The sequence below is a fragment of the Babylonia areolata genome, chromosome 2, assembly GCF_041734735.1.
Source record: "Babylonia areolata isolate BAREFJ2019XMU chromosome 2, ASM4173473v1, whole genome shotgun sequence".
Taxonomy (NCBI): Eukaryota; Metazoa; Mollusca; class Gastropoda; order Neogastropoda; family Buccinidae; genus Babylonia; species Babylonia areolata.
Genome location: NC_134877.1, coordinates 53,347,650 through 53,364,884, shown reverse-complemented (window position 1 = coordinate 53,364,884; position 17,235 = coordinate 53,347,650). Strand labels below are relative to the sequence as shown.

The following is a 17,235-nucleotide window of genomic DNA, read 5'->3' as shown; positions in this document are numbered from 1 at the left end:
TACTGCTAGTACATTTTGCTATAGCGTATGTTGAGAAAATTTTCAGAAAAACAAGAAAAACACGCCAATGATTTTAATTTGCTTATATTTCAAAAAGTACTGAAGATAAGTGCATAAAAGTATACATCAAATGAAAGGAAAATGAACCAAGATTTTATTTTTAATACTTACATGTTCAAATAATGAGTCAATCTGACACAAAAATTCCATAAATTGCAATAAAAAAAAATTGGGACTGTCATTCCATCATGTAGGTGCTACAACATCAACCAGGTTATCAACCAGTCTTTCTTGTGACTGTTGTGATCAACCACACACACTGTCAAAGGCTGTGCAACAGTGTCCAGGTCCATAAGACTCCAACATAGTCCACACAAAGAATGAAAAGAGTGTACTCACCCAGCATCTATCGCCAGTAAAAACGCTGTGTGTGGTGTTGTGGAAACAGTCTTCAAGACACAGTGCTGGTTTGCTGGGGCAGTGTGGGCAGTAGAACCTCACATCCTTTCTTTGCCCTTTCTTCCAGCAGACTCTGCACCTCCTTTGTAGCCGGGCCTTCTGTGGGGTAGGTGAGATGACATCAGTGAAGTGTCGTCCACACAGATGAACAGCGTGGTTATCTTTAGCAGTGTCTGGGTCTTGGTCACCAAAAATCATGGCACTAATTACATCCTTCTGGAAGTCCAGGAGTGTACTGCTGTTGCCTGCTTTTTTGTAGAGGATGTGTGCACTCAGCATGGCAATTTGTAGAAAATGTACACACAGCTATTTGTACTACTTCAGGGTTTTCCTTGTGGCATCGTATGGCTGCAGCTGTTTGTCATGATGGTCCATGGCACCCATGTTTTTGTTGTTATCCAGAATTGCTGGAGGCTTATTTACTGCCCTTTGGTCTTGCTGCTGCTGGTCTTCAGCTGCAGGTTTGTGGCAAGTTGTCAACTCCAGATGTCCAGGATGAACATCATAATCATCACCATGCTGCATACCTGAAACACATTGCATAAAAGACTGAGTTTGTTGGGGTTTTTTGTTTGTTTGTTTGTTTTTTTACATATAAATAGGTTATGAAATGGTACCATTTTATTTCTAGTTTTCAGAAGCTGAAATACAAACACACACACCTACCCCCCCCCCTCCACCCCCCAAACTCCCAACACACACACAAACTGAAACTGGTTCATGTTATGCCACACCCCCTTCATTCTCTCTTTCTCATACAAAACAAAATAACAACACAAACACACACACACATGAACACACACACACACACACACACACACACACACACACGTCTAAAATCACAATCATGGATTGACATTAACTCCTTCACTGCTAGTACATTTTGCTATAGCGTATGTTGAGAAAATTTTCAGAAAAACACGAAAAACACACACTTCTACAAGTGTTGCATTTACAAAGTAATTTAGGCATACAATTCTGTATATCATTCTCTGATTTCAGTTTTGTAAACATCTCCTCCTCCCACCTCCCCTGGCCCCTCCCCCACTCACACACACAACAACAAGAACAATAACAACAACAACAACAAACCAATACACACTCGGGAACGAATTCACATAAAGCTCTGGGCGAGCGACACACGCTGTCATCAACAATGAGCCAGCCAGCAAGCCACGCCCACTCGCTCAGCGTTGGTCACACACAGTACACACATGACTCTCTCTTTCACACACTTGATAAGTGACTGACGAAGCTACTTAACACAGCTAGCACATTCAAAACACACACAATGCAGTTATATTTATTGTTACAACAAACAGAAAGCAAATAATAAACTGACAAACCTCGTAAACACCCACCTGCATCTTGAATCAGCTGAGCTTGTCTGTGTTCATTTTCGTCAAGTAACCCCACCTTTCACCCCCCTGCATGTCAAAATCGGTGTCTTCGGCATCAACTTCATGCAGTTCTATCTCATTCAGTCCACAATCTTCATCTCTGCTATTTGCATCGTGAAGGATTTCTTCCAGTACTCATGTAAGTGTTGGGGTTTCTCTGCGTTCAGCCATGGCTTTGCAAACACAACTTGAGCTTCGTACAAACTTGCAAAACTTTTGCCATAAATATGATAATAAGTTGAATATTTTTAGCAAATGGAACTCAAGAGATAAAGAGCTCTCAGGGGAGCTAATTTAATGGTTAGCAGACTGTATTTTCTGCAATGCGGGACTCAAAACATAGAACATTGCAACATGACGTACGGCGCACGTCAATACAGCATTGGCGAGCGACATTTCATGACATATACGCCGTATGTCAACAGCGCAGTCAAGAGGGTAAACAAAAGAACGAGTGAGCACAATGCACACTCAGATGGATGCTTATTATTTTTAACCAACACGCATGTATAAAGTAACACACACAGACATATATATATACATCCATGCATGCCGACGCAGAGGGGATAACCAAGGCTGGCATTCTGTCTGTGTGCAGAGTGGGTCCTTTCAGACCTTTGTCAATGGGTACAAGGATGCTGACTTCTGGCTACGCCGCTTTGACAATGAATCTTTACCAGAGTCCACTGCAAACCAGTTCCAGCATCTGTTTGAGAAACTGGTGGTCCTAGACTACATCATCCGCAACACAGGTGACCCACCAGCTCTGCCTGTGATCACTGGGTTTTGTTGGGTTTTTTTTACTCAGAATCAGTCTTGGATATAATGTGGGGAGGCAAAAAATGTCTTGGGGTCTGATTTTTTTGTGACATACAGGTGGTTTTTTTTTTCCTATTTACAGTTACAAGCACTTTTTGAATTTTTTTGGCATGTGATGTCATTTCTCATTTCCATGGCATATGATTTGCCATTTCATATTTGAAATTCTTACTTGCATATTTTGATGTTTTTGTGGCATCCAGTTTGTCATCTCATATTCCAGGTTCTCACATGCATATTTACAGCTGAATGGTTGGGCTAAGGATGGCGCAGTCAAATTCAAGAATGAAAACAATAACTTTATTTCAGTTTGAAACATCGAGATGATAATATTTTATAAAGTACTGGAGGCAGTACCTAGATAAATGTCAGTTGGCTCAAATTTGGAACCATTTAGGGTTGAGGGGGTTGTTATGAAAATGCTTTAAAGTGACAGTGGAGATGGATGACACTTCCTTTACACCCTCCTGTTGCAGTCCTCTCCTTTCATCTCCTTTTTCTCTCTCTCTCTCTTGAACATTTTGTATCGTACATGATGTTAACTCATTCTGCCCCAAAGCTACATGCTTGCTATTTTAAATCTCCCCTGGACCAGCACTACATGAGACCACTGCAGAAAAAAACAAGGTGGTTCACCAAAATGGTGAAAATCAGTGGAGAATTTTGGATTTAATCTGCTGAACAAAGCTTCATTTTCATGCTTCTGAAATCCGTAAATGATTCAGTTTAGAATGCCAAGTGCACCAAGCAAGAACAAAACAAAATAAGAATAGTGTGTTGGTACAAGAATACTTGTACCTGGTCCACAGGGGAAGTAATCATGGTATGAATTAATTCGTACCTGGAGTAGAATGACTGAATGGATTTCAGTAAACAACTTAAATATATCATGACTAAGTTTAGATTTTGTATCCTTAGTGTGGATCAGTATTGACTTTGTTACATTAAGAATACTGAAATATATTTAGTGTGTCCATTATGCAGAGCTGGAAATGAAGATGAGTTGCTTGTTGTTTTCTGTTGTACACATGGACTAATTTGAGAGCATGATTTATTCCACCAAAGTTTTATTGGTATCCTGGCCAACTGCGGTTAAGTTGACAAACGTTTTCAGAAGAAAAGTGAGGAATTTAAAGTTTATTTATGCAGTGCATTTAGGTTGCAATAATTTATGACTTCATGATTTACTGAACTCGTAAATATTATTACTCAAACACAGATACTGTATTGTTGTATTCTTGTGTTCCCCATTCATGAGGGGCACTGACTTTAGATAAATAAACCATCCATCCATCTTTCTCCCCTCCAGACAGGGGCAATGACAACTGGTTGATAAAGTATGACCCAGCCTCGGCCTCTGTCCACAATACTCCTGCTGGTGACTCTGTGCAAGAAGAGGTGAGTACCTGTAACCTGTCCCTTTTTAACGTTGAATGGAAATGTCATAAATCCAGTGTTATGCATGGAAAACAACTAAAAACAAACATTGAGTGTGAAAATGTCAGCACTGGTGGGGATGATCAGTTCAGTATTGGTATTGTACATTGCTACATGCCACAGGATTTATGCTGTCATTGAAGATATGAACATTTGAATGCTGAGTTATTGTCAAATATAACTCCTATTGAGGAAAGCTGTCCTTGGAAGTAGTTATTGTCTTAGAATTAATGAATTTAGTAGATAAGTGAAGAGTCTATAAGCAGACAATACAGGGAGTTTATAAATTCATTTTTGATTTTTTTTTTTGGATTGAAACTCCTATGATTTATGTGGATTGCTCCGTGAAAAAGTTAAAAGATACTTTGACTCAAGATTTAGAGATGTGATTCTGTTTTTTCCTTGCACAGGAGTGGAGCATTGTGAATAATCCAGAAATTGCTGTTGCTGCCATTGACAATGGACTGGCTTTTCCATACAAACACCCTGATGAATGGAGAGCTTGTGAGTGTACTGGGTATTTGTTTGTTAATTTGTTGCTTAAGGCCCAGCTGACCACACAGGAATGTGGAATCCAGAGTATATTCAGTCAGAATTGGCAGCCTTTGAAACGACTTAGATGGCCTTACATTGATTGCACCTTGTGGAGTGTTTGTGTGTGTGTATGTGTGTGTGTTTATGTATGTGAGTGAGTTAGTGTGTGTGTGTTTGCGTGTGTGTGTGTGCATGTTGGGGAACTGAGACAGGTTGCATTGGAATTTTGTATAAAATCAACGTAGGAAACAGGAGGAAAAAAAGGCCAGTGCAATTTGAATAATGGAAGCAATGAATTATCTATAACTTCCTGTCATTTCAGTAATGGAAATAATCAATTATCCATATCATCCTGTAGAACTTTATACATATTTTAGATGCTTTTCATTTGTTTTAAAACCCCACTATATAGCCTGGGCACTGCCAGGCATTGTGCCATTCTTGTTGCATATCCACATATGCTATTTAGTCTTGTTTTATAACTTCTGTTCCAGTCAGTCTTGTTTCATATCTTGTACTTTCATCCATTCACCCCCCACATCTCCCTCCCATGTTTATGTGTTTCAGATCCCTACCATTGGGCCTGGTTGCCACAAGCCAAAGTTCCATTTTCTGTGGAGATAAGGGAACAGGTTCTGCCACTGCTGAGTGATATGAACTTTGTACAGGATCTCTGTGATGATCTGCATGATTTGTTCAAGGTAGTTTTCTTTAGTTTATCTACTGCGGACTTGTGTATCCGATTAGATTTTCTTTTAGATTGCAACTTGTATTGCTGTATGGTATGATTGAGCAGAATGATTTTTTCTACATTCTTTGTATACAACTCTCTCATTTTAAGTCTGTATTTCATTTTTCTAAATATTAAAGAAAGAGATGAGTTCTCTCTCAAGAAGTCTGCTGAAGGTGTGTGCCAATGACAACAAATGTGTGTCGATGGTTCACTTACAGATAAGTTCATTTTCCAAATGTTCCATGATAAAAGAAAAAGCTTCTTTCAAATTGACCAAACAAACAAAACCAAGAATTTCTCACACCACAGTCAGTGATAATAACTCCTATGAAATCTGAAGCCACATTGCGGTAAACTTAGGTAACCAAGATTTCTCTGACTAAAGTTCGATGAAGACACCAAGAGTACCTGTGCATGTTAATTGTTGTTAATAAATTTGCATTGTTGGTAGTTTCAATTTTTTCTTTTATACTGAATGTACATTTTTTTTTTTACTGAGTGTAGTAATGGAGGTTGGTTATGTGTGCAGCATGACAAAGGGTTTGACTACAGGACGTTTGAAAAGCAGATGTCTGTCATGAGAGGGCAGGTCAGTACTCCCTGTCTTATCACTGCACTTTAGTTAGATACTGTGTGTGCATGGGGTAATTCCATGTGAGGTGCTTTCATTATGGAAAACATTATTTTAATTTGGTGACCTTTATTTGATTCTTTTTTTTCATGATTAAAAACAAAAGTCTTTCACCCAATGAATTTTTCCTTTTATATATATATATATATAAAATATATATATATATATTATTTTTTTATTTTTTTAAACTCAGATAACACTCAGCTTGCTAAACATGGTTGTATGCACCCAGATATATAATTCTTGGCTTGGTTTTTATTTCGATGATTTGAATAGTTCTGGTCCTTTTTTTTATTTCTGTTTGGAAGGCATACTTCAGCAGAAGTGTTTTCCAGGATTTTCTATGTATGGTTTTAATGTGTATGTGTCTGTATTTGCTGACACGCATTTGTGGACTTTTTAAAAAATTCACACGTGTCCAAAGAACCCAGCTGAGTAAGGGTGTGCATACCTCTCAGTATAGACGCATTTCATATTCAACTAAAAATCCTTTCACACAACAAAACAGTTGTGGAGAAAAAAAAGAAAGAAAAAAAGACGAAAAGGAAAAAAAAAAAAAAAAAAAAAAGGAATAAGAAAGGAATAAGACAGTTTCAGTATTTTTTCTCAAATTTTTTTTTTTTACCCTGCTATGAAGTTTTTATTTTTCTCTTTGAAACATCACTATTATCATCAACAGCTCCATTTTGCGCTTTTCACACAAAGTCAATGTAGAAGATTAACACCATTGACACAGTGGGTAATCGCAGTGCATTCCAATGGCAGTTGACTTGCAAGAGCATTTCAATTTCATAACACAAAAAGGAGGAAAAGCAGAGAAAACCTGAACAAAGGATAATGAAAAAAAATCAACAATGATTACAAGACATGTGAAAAAGTGTAAGAATTTTGCCAGTGTCTATGTGTCCATTCTGAAGACTGGTCCCCGGACAACATCAGCAGAAGTCCAGGGACAGGTAACACAGGTAACAGGTAACTGTGTGTCCCCTGCAGATCCTGAACCTGACCCAGGCGTTGAAGGACGGGAAATCCCCGGTGCAGCTGGTGCAGATGCCGGTGGTGACGGTGGAGCGCAGCAAGATGAAGTTTGGCCGCACGCGGGCCGACAGTGACGTGTTCACCCAGAGCTTTGCTCACAGGGCCCCCTTCTTCTCCTGGTGCTGACCAACCACCTCTCTCCCTGTGTCTGTCTCCTGCATGGCACCCTCTTCTCCTGGTGCTGACCACCCACCCCTCTCTGTCTGTCTCCTGTGTGGCAGGCATCCTGTGTGTTCCAGTCTGAGGAGGGGTTGCGCTGAAGACTGTGATTTCTGTCACCAGCTCCTCTTGCTTCCACCAGTTGTTTTCAGTCAGAATTGTGTGGGTGTGGGTGGGTGTGTTGAGGGGTGTTTTGTTGATTAGGTGGGGTGAGATGACTGTACTTCTGAGAGCTTGTATTGGTCAAGATGTGTGGGTAGTTTTTTGGGTGGAGTGTGGTGATGTTTGATGATACGGAACAGGAAGGTGAACTTTGTCAGTCGTAGGGTTCCTGATCTCCGTCTTTTGTCTTTTTCCCTCCTTCATGGACTCGTAATTTATGATGAATTTATTTGGCAAAGTTTTTTTTATATAATTTGTTATCTACTTTAACATTTCTTAATATTTCCAGTCGGCACTAATGATTTTCATTTTGTTTGTTGTTTTGTTGGCATGTGGTTAAGATTTACATTGTAGGTCTGGACACAAGGCTTGAGGATGTTGCCAGTATATTACACACACAAACACACACACACACACACACACACACACACACACACACACACATTCACACTCACACTCACACACACACATTCACACTCACACATTCACGCTCACACACACACAATTATCCTTTTGTCAGATATGAGGAACCATATGCATACAGTAATTGATTTTTTTCTCCTTTTTTAAAATTTTTTTTTTTTTAAAGCAGTCTGAAGTCTGAAAGTGGTTTTGTTAAAGCATGAAAGAAGACAGATCCTATACTCTGTTCTTGCTCTGACTCCAGTGGACATTACACCTGTTAATAAATGTCTGGCATTGAAACTTGTGTCAACAAAATTATGGAGGGTGTGGATCTTATCGTCTCTGTTGATGTGCGACAACACGCGTTGTTGCTTTTTTTTTTTTTTTTTTTTGTCTTGGACAAATTTTAAGAGAGAAAATAATGGGAAAAGAAACACAGATACTGGTTTAGTCTTGATTGTTTTAGTCCATGTGAAAATGCAGAATGCATTTGTTTGAGTAATATTTGACGCTGCTGCTTTAAGATTATAAGATGTGAATTTAAGTGTATTGGGGAGGAAAGAATTGGCAACTCCTTGTCTGAAAGTGTATGTGTGTATCTGCATGCGTGTGTACTTTCTAGTCTTTGAAGTTGTGGTGTTGTGAAAACTGATGTCATGTTCATTGGATCTGCGCTGTATTGTAAGTGCCAGACATTCCAGTACAATGCATTTGCCAATCAAGAGTCGTAAATGGAGAACATTGGTGTGGCCTTTATTTTGGAATACTTATGACTGTTAAAAAGTATTAAATTTCCTTCATGTGTGATTGTAAGGTTGAGCTTATTGGGTGAATTTGTTGGAGGTATGTATGTATGCTGTTTCAGATGTTGATTGCAATGACATCTGTCTGTTGCTGGGAAAATCTTGGAGGTGTTTAGTATAAAAAGTCCACAGTAGCAAAAATAATCAGGACACTTAGAAATAGATTTGGCTGTAGTTGGACTGGCTAGTGCTGTAACATATTCTTCCAGACTAGATGTTGATAGTTAGACACGTTAATAAGGGGGAGTTAAGAAAACGGATGATTTTTGTTTTAAAAACATAAACAAAAAGGGTATATTTATTGTAACCTGTGGAAGTAACTAGCCTGGAAGTTTAAGCTAGCAATGGAGCACTGGGAAGAGTAAAATTGTAGCATTCTTGGAACTACCAAAACTGGTTTCTTTGTCCTGCTTTTTGGGGTTATATTTTTTTCTGATGTTCTTTTTCTTTTCTATTCTTTTATCGTGCTGGCTACCTGTGTCACTCCAGATATAGTATTATCTTTCCAGTACATGTCTCATGTTTAAAATGTTCTTGCATAACTTTTGTATAGTCCAAAAGTTCTGCCCAGCGTGGTTATCAGTTTCAGTTTGTGTCCTTGTTTCTGATTACATTGGCCTCAGAATTTAAAGATGCACTTCTGACAGATACCATCTTTATGACAGAAGTTTTGTTATTTTTAAACTAAATTGGATGCCTGGTACAGTAGCAGGACATCATAGTGATTGAAGAATATGATTTGTGTTTCTTGGCTGTGAAAGGGTGCAGTTTCAGATACACATGGATGCTGTATAGACTGAGGACTTATTCATGCATACACTATATCTGAATAACTGTACTTGTTTGACTAGATTTGAGTGTCAGACAGTACCTACATCTTATTCATGGTATCTCATCCAATCATCCCTACCGCTCTGATGGCAGTGAATGTGAAACATTTAATCTGGCTTAGACAGTAAACAGCATGAATAAGTATAAAGTAATGCAGAATATGTACCAGATGTTTCACAACCTCTGTTAGGATTGTGGGGCTATCAACAGTATCTCAGCCTTCTGAAAAATCTGTGCATATAACCTCCTTTTTCTCTGTTGTTTGGCTTCAACCTAATATTGACAGTTCCCTGTGGAGTGCCGGTAATGAGACTGAGACTGGGTTAGGTGAACCCAGGTGTGGTTGTGTATGAGGGGGACTCCAGTGTGGGAGTGATGTCATTCAAACAGTGTGGATGATGGAGCAGCAAAAAACAAACCAAAAAATCTTGTTTTTTTGTTTTTATGTTTCTCTGTCCTGTCTCTTGACCTTTCCATCGTTATCTATTTATTTTCTTCTCTCCCAGATGATCATATTTATTGAAAAGAAAATCTCACATTTTTATGTTTCTGCCTGGGCTTTATACTTATAGCGTAGTTTTTCTCTGCACACCTTTTCTTCATCCAGGAAGTGAGGTTCCTTTAAGGTCATCTCTACCCTCTTTTGTGTATGATTTTGAATAAGGTAGTGTTGTATGTTTGCTTCTTTTTATTGTCAGTTAAAAAAAAAAGCACAGAATGGTGTAGTGCCAGGGACATTTCCTGAGCTTAACTGTTACTAAGTATTTATTTCTGTGTTCAAATCTCTGTTTTACTATTTCCAGGGAAGAGAATGGTTTAATTTGTTGTTGTTATGTTGTTGCCACTGTCAGTTTCTTTGTTTTTATTGATTTTTGTTTTGTAAAAGCCCTGGGATGGTTTCTGTGGTCAGTCGGGTCATAAACACCATAGAAATAAAGAACAAGATGCTCAAAACAAAGGGGGAAGGTGCTCAAGGCAGTCCTTCTCTGTTGTTAAAAGGTTTCTGGTTGTTTGAAGGTGTTTGACGTGTTTGAAAACATGAGCGTGTACACTGAAATGTTCATTATGCATTGCTAGGCGGTGATGTCACTGTGTATGTGTTAATGATGTTACTGGAAACTTTCAAAACTGCTCATGATAACAGCTGTTGCATTCTATGTTATTTGTCAAATTGTTGAATGTGATGTGGAGTCAGAGCTATATTATTGTTGTTGCATCATTGTCAGTCAACTCTTTGTGGTGGTAAATTTCCCAAGTCATTCCGTTCCTACCAAAAAAACAAAAAACAAAAAACTCTTTATTTTTGTATGACAGTGGGATGAGTTTGTTCATATTTGTGGGTGGTCTCTGTGATTTGTTTGCTGGATATGCTCTGTGGCATTAAATTGGTTCCTGGAAAAATCAGGTTTTCAAGTTGAAGATGGTATGAAGTGACATATGGAGGACAGAAGACCCTTCACTTTTACCTACAAAGGAGTGGATTTATGGCCCCAAACCTTATTGGCAGCTGTTGAGTTATTATTTTCGCTCTCCTTTTTCAAAACATTTTCCTTGTCTTTCTCCTCTTGCCTTCAGCTTGTGGCAGACAGCAAAATATTTTTGTTGCATGTTCAGAAAATGTGTGCCTGCCATAATTTGATGTGTCCACATTTAGTTCACTCTGGTTTCACCGTCCTTTCACTCAGTTATATGGATTTGTGTAACAGCAGTTTTATTGTTGCAAGTTTACCTCTCTTTTTGCTCATTCTTCTGATTTCATTCCTAATCACCAAACCTTGCCTCAGAACAATGGATACTATGTGAAGAAAAACGGACAGACGTTTATGATTTAAGAGATTAAACTTCTCTTCTCTTACAATGGTTATAATATAATAATAATAATAATAATAATAATAATATTTTCTTTTTATATAGCGCTATAATACAAGCATAAGCAAGATCTAAGCACTTTACAATCCAGTACCTAAAGTGAAACAAGAAAGCATATAAAAAATAGGAGAAACATAAAACAAAATCATTAATATTATAAAAAACACAATGCATAAAACTCACAAAGTAGCATACTATCAATACTACAACTGTTGCACTCCAACACACACTAACACCCATGCACAGACACACACATGATTAAACGGTATACATCAGCTGTAGAGCCAGAAGCCAGTAGAAAACTTGAAGAGTTAGTGACAGCACAAGGTAAGGAGTAGGAATATTCACAGGCTGAAGTTTGTGCTGTGTTGTCACATGGAGAGCAATATAAGTGGCAGGAAAACCACTCAGCCGTGACCTCACCTGCATAACAGTGACCAAAAAAAAAAAGAAAAAATTCCAGATATCACACCTGTTTGTGAACTTTAAAGTGTGGTCAGTTACACTGTGAAACAAGGAAATGGGGATCTCAGTGTTGGTTCAAGAATCCATTTTCATTATTCTTGTTGTGTATACACAGGATTCACAGAAAGTCAAGGACCACTTGGGAACTTGTTTGGGGCATGATAAACTGATGTGGAGTTCACCGGCAAATGGTTGAAAATGTAAGGAGCACCACTCGTAAGCAGACGTTCATTCTTCTTTTTTCTTTTTTCTTTTTTTTTTTTTTTTTTAAACTGGAAAACTGAAAATATTAGGCAGAAAGATTGATTTTTCAAACACATTTTCAAGCTGTTCAAGTTGCATGTGTGCCTGAAACAGCCGTTTGTGTTTTCATTGAGAGGGCAGTCGTAGACCATGATTATGCAGCCTGATGAATTAGATCATCTCTTGATTAACATTTTTATATTAAAATTTTTTTTTTCTTACACATTAAAAAAACAAACCTGCTTTTATGAAGTGGTCCTTGACTTTTTGTGGTCTGTATTGATGCACAGATCAACACAGCCTTTCTCAACACACCCAAAGCTGTGTGTTAGCAAAGTCTGGCAGCGTAGTCTTTATAATGCAGGGGGGTGTCAGGCCAAAGGAACACAAATCTACAGACGAACAGAACTTTCTGCTTAACCTCAGGGGATTTAGACACAAGGTAAAAAGAAAAACAAGTCTCTGGATACACATCCTCGAAAATTCATTGCTTGCAGTCCCATTTCCTTTGTGGTCAACTGGGCATTGAGCGATATGATTTTTTTCAATACCAATACTTCTCAGTTAGTTACTTCTCACTGATCTTTATTGATATCAGAGGGTTTAATCATTCAGATTGTATTTTGTGTTGTATCAGTACATTCATTGCAGAATCTGATACAAATCTCAAAGCACTGAGTTAACAGATTGCGGAGAAAAAAAAAAGTAACATTGAAAGTTGCATTGTATGCCTATGAGTTATTGTGTGAACAGTGTGTGAATATTATTTTACAAATAATATTCCTTTGTTCCAGTCTTCTGGAAGTGACCAGTTTTTACTCTCAAGTTACAAGGTCAACTTTTGATGCTCAGTATTTTTTTTTACATTTGCATTTGAATTAAGCGTTGTTGAAATCCATGATTATAATTTAGTTTGAAAGAAAAAAGACTCCCCCCCCCAAAAAAAAAAACCAAACCCAAACAAACCCAACAACAACACAGACACAAAAACCTACCACCAACATCTTCTTGTACTTAAACTGATCCAACGATGAGTGTTTTGATCATACCACTCTTTTTGTATGCAGTGGTGAAAGAACCAGTTCATGCAGTGCTCAAAGTGAATTGATTGCAGAGAAGAACAAAATGAAGGTTGGCTACTATTTTCTTTCTTATTTTTTAATATAAGATTTAGGATTGAATTTTTTATATATAAGGTTCCCTCTCAATAGGTGTGTCTTCTTATTCTCATTTTCATGCTTCTTCTGACTTCATAACTGCTGGTGTGAAAAAGAGTTTGCAATTAAAAAAAACAACAAAAAAATAAAACAAAAAAACTTCTAAGTTTTGGGATTGAGATTGTCAAACTGCTGGAATGTGTGAGTGCATGCAACATGTGTGCGACATAGTTGTAGTAAACCTAGAAACATTTTTTTAAAGACTGTGTGCTTTGTAATGGTGCGTGTGTAATTTATACTGCTGAGGAATGAACACAATCATTACAGTTGAGAAAAAAAGATATATTAGGATGTATGAAATAGTCAAGTCAGATGTCTTACAGCCATGATGTTGTATTTCGAATACTAGTCAACAACTGTTATCTTTTCTGCACATTGTAAGTCTTTTGAATTTTGTACCTTGGGCTATTCTATTGATGAAATAAATGGTGTTATTGCAGATGGGAGTGGGTTTATTTAGGTTTAATATGATCTCTTTTTAAGATTTAGTTCTACATCCTCCTTGACTTTTGGTACGCATTCACAACATTGAAATAACTACTTGCATTGGGAGAGATGTGGAGAATGAATGAATGAATGGTTAACAAGTAGCATGCATGATAATGCTGTTGAAAATCATGGTACTTTATGTCTCAAGGTTTAAATCATTTAAAAATATTTTTCTGCTGAAAAGTATGATTTGGTTATTTTTTGTTGGAAGCTCATAATAAATTGATGAGGGTTTAAACTGATCTCAAGTTCACCTCTCCTCCTTGTCCCATTCTTTATTTCTTCAACTCACAGGAGTATGCGGCATCGTAACATGGTATCCAGTGTAATATAATCACTTGTGTTCTCATCTGATATATAAATAGAAATATACTTCCTAGTTTAGAGAAACAAAACCGCTTCATGTCGTTAGATATTTCTGTGAACTTGTGTTCAGTGAAATCTCTGTGTGGTACAGATAATGTTTAGTCAGCATGGGGAAAACAGAATTTCTGATTTTGTATATAGACATTGTCATTGTATTGTTAGTTTGTTAACGGCATCTTGTTCATGTATCCAGAAACTTTCTGTGGTCCAGTGCTTTTTTATTATTACGGGTGTCATTTGTATTGTTGATCCTGGGATTGATGTGTTCTATGTAAACAGGTGTTTCGAAAATCGTTTGCACCCTGGTGGTGTGAGCTGCCATCAGTCAGTGTTGCTGGATGTCATTTTCTCACCTTTGTTCTAGAATGAGTTGTTGTCAGCTGGATTTGGTTTATGGGGTATTTTAGCATTGGTATAATGCTGTTAATGTTCGTAAGATCTGTGATGTGGTCATGGCATATTTTCTACAAATGTTACATGTGTTCATTTTGTTAGTGTTAAAAGAATTGGAACGCAGGATGGTTGTATCATCTATTTTTTCATCTACTTGGAGCTTTTCTGTTGTCTGTTCATGGAATTTGTTTGGTTTTTTGTTTGTCCTGTTATATTGCCTGTGTGGAAAAGCACTTTGAATTGATGAAAGTGTATTTTTCAGACATTTTGGAAGCAAAGAAATAAGGGACTCTACAACAGCTTTTGGACAGTAAAGAGGGTTGCTCTGGAAGTAGGGCAAAAGCTGGGGAAAGACTTTCATTATTTCAATCAGTGAAAATGACCCAAGCATGGAAGTACCATGATAGGGGATTGATGCAACAAGGTGCTTTGGGAGTGAGGAATTTTTCAGAATTTTGACTTGCACTGTTTGATAATGGTTACCCTTAGTATGAATACATGAATCGGACACTTCTGGATATTTTTTTGAATTGGCTCAGCTTATGCTCAGCTAGCCCCTATCATCAAAAAAATATTGATGTAAACTATCATTGTAATCATTTGAGTGTGTGTTTGCCTTTTCATGATCAGGATCTAAAGCAAAACAGCATTCCAGAAACTGTTTCCATTGATATGACAAGTTCTTTCAGTCACTGAAATGCTTGGTTATGATCAGTCACTGAAATGCTTGGTTATGATGGTATTCACTTTGGTCTGTTTATTAAGAGTTTTGGAAATGGTTATGTAGAAAAATTGGACATCGCAAAAGCTTGAAGTGATTTACCCCCCACAATCTGCCAAACTTTTCCTTCTTTCCTTTTGTTTGAATTTTTTCAACTTGTCTTTTTCTGTTATGACTGGCCTGCAAGTGACCTTGGAGATAATACAAGTGCTAAGACTGTTGCAGAATTTATCATTTGCTTGACAGTGAGTGAGGGAGTCTGATACATTTGACGTGATTTACTTAACTGTTCCATAGAAAGCAAAAATGGCAAGTTGACAGGTGCATTTTGATGTGGTTTGGGTTGTGTGATGGAAAATGTCATGGAAACAAGCAATGCTGTCCTTTGAGTGCAGCTGTCAAGGATGTCGTCTGTTAGGTCTTTTCTTCATGTGTTGGGTCTTCTTTCTTCGGAACAGCTGGTCTGCTTTAGCTTGTGTCAGTTTTGACACAGTGTTGTACATGTTTTAGCCATCATGTTTTTTTTTGTTTTAGTTTTTCCCTCGAAATGGTCCACTTTCACCACAATGAATGCAGTGTTTGTAGGACAGTTTAAGGAAAAAGGAAGAAAGTTTGTGAATGTTACTCAGTTGTAATGATTTTCAGTTAGAGATTTTTTGGGGAATTTTTAAAAATTTTTTTTATGAGGGAGTGACATACTGCACTTTTTGTGGTTTGCCTTTTTTTGTTGTTGTTTTTCATCTCTTTTTAACTGGCTCATCCTGAGTTATTTATGGGAGCAACTTGGAAGACAGCATTATGAGTGTAAACAAGTGTCTGCATGGATTTCACAAATGTACAAGAATAATCTGCCGATTTTCGGGAAAGTGGTTAGTTCATTTTGGATAGGTCAGGGAAAAAATGGCAATGTTTAAAGCATGTGCATTAGTTACTGATCTCGTTGCCATTCCAGACTTTGCCAGAGTCATGGGCGTATTTCTTTTCCCCTGTCTTCACAAGCTTTTGACTCCTTCTTGAAGCCATCATTGTAAGCAGAGTGAGTGTCCTCTGACGTGTATGTAAGTGCTGCCTTGTGGAGTGGATGCTGGTCAGGTTGTGTCATTCCAGTCTCTCCCATTTTTGACATACTTCTTTTGCATGATCTCCATGCCTGCTCTGATTTTCTCTCTTGAGTATCTGTGGCCAGATTCTCAAGTTCTGCTCTGAGACTTTGTCAAGATTATGTGCTTCCACTACAGTAAAGACCTTTTTGATATGTGTCTTGTTGAACATTAACCAAGGAAGGTTGATATACAGCTTGCTTCTGAGCTTTTAATCAATGGGGTGTCGCTCATTTGGGAGATGTCGTATTTTCATTCTGAAAAAAAAAAAAAAAAAAAAAAAAAGATAGGTGACCTTTGTCATGTCGACAATTTAAGAAGTAAAAAAATAATAAAAAATAAAAATAAAAACCTGGCTGTCATTATCTGTTTTCAGGAATATACCTTTTCACTTCTGTTCAAGATTGGGATGAAGTTTATAGCTGGTGAGAATCAGTTGCTGCAACATTTGGGGGACCATAACTTGGAAACATGAAAACTGTCATAATGTATGAGTATTTGTCAGTAACCTATGTGGATTAGACCTTTAAGAAACATCTTATTTACAGCTGGCTTAAATGAGCATAACTATATTTGTAGGTCAGGAGGGGTTTTGTGGTGGTGGTGTTTTCCCTCTCTTTTCCTTTTGGTGTTTCACAATGATGTGAAGTGGCAGTGCAAAGAGAATGGAGAGGAGATGCATCTTTCAGGTGTTAGATAAATTGACCTAATCAGCTGATGATTATTAAGGAGAGACTGTAAATAGAGCAGGTATTGCTGGATCCATGGTGTGCTGATGTGTGTGAAAGAAGGCACACTGTACCCATAGAGTGGCTGTGCTTTGACTGGGGTATGGCTGGTCTGATGTTTTTCTTGTCTCCTGGTTCAATATTGGAATAAATAAAATACAAACTAACTAAATTACACAATTGTGTGAAAGTGTATTTGTGTGCGTGCGCATGCATGGTACTTCAGTTTTATT

General features: G+C 37.7%; 1 protein-coding gene across 2 annotated transcripts in view; it reads left to right on the top strand.

Moving 5' to 3' along the window:
- LOC143274982 (phosphatidylinositol 4-kinase type 2-alpha-like) overlaps positions 1–17,173 on the top strand; it is a 34,465-nt gene extending 17,292 nt beyond the window's left edge. For both annotated transcript variants that reach the window (XM_076579015.1, XM_076579025.1), the window contains exons 4-9: positions 2,458–2,611; positions 3,988–4,076; positions 4,526–4,619; positions 5,217–5,350; positions 5,912–5,971; positions 7,007–17,173. In XM_076579015.1, coding sequence (XP_076435130.1) covers positions 2,458–2,611; positions 3,988–4,076; positions 4,526–4,619; positions 5,217–5,350; positions 5,912–5,971; positions 7,007–7,177 — 702 coding nt within the window. In that variant the 3' untranslated portion in view covers positions 7,178–17,173. The remainder of the gene's footprint in view (positions 1–2,457; positions 2,612–3,987; positions 4,077–4,525; positions 4,620–5,216; positions 5,351–5,911; positions 5,972–7,006) is intronic.
- The last annotated feature ends 62 nt before the right edge of the window (positions 17,174–17,235 follow it).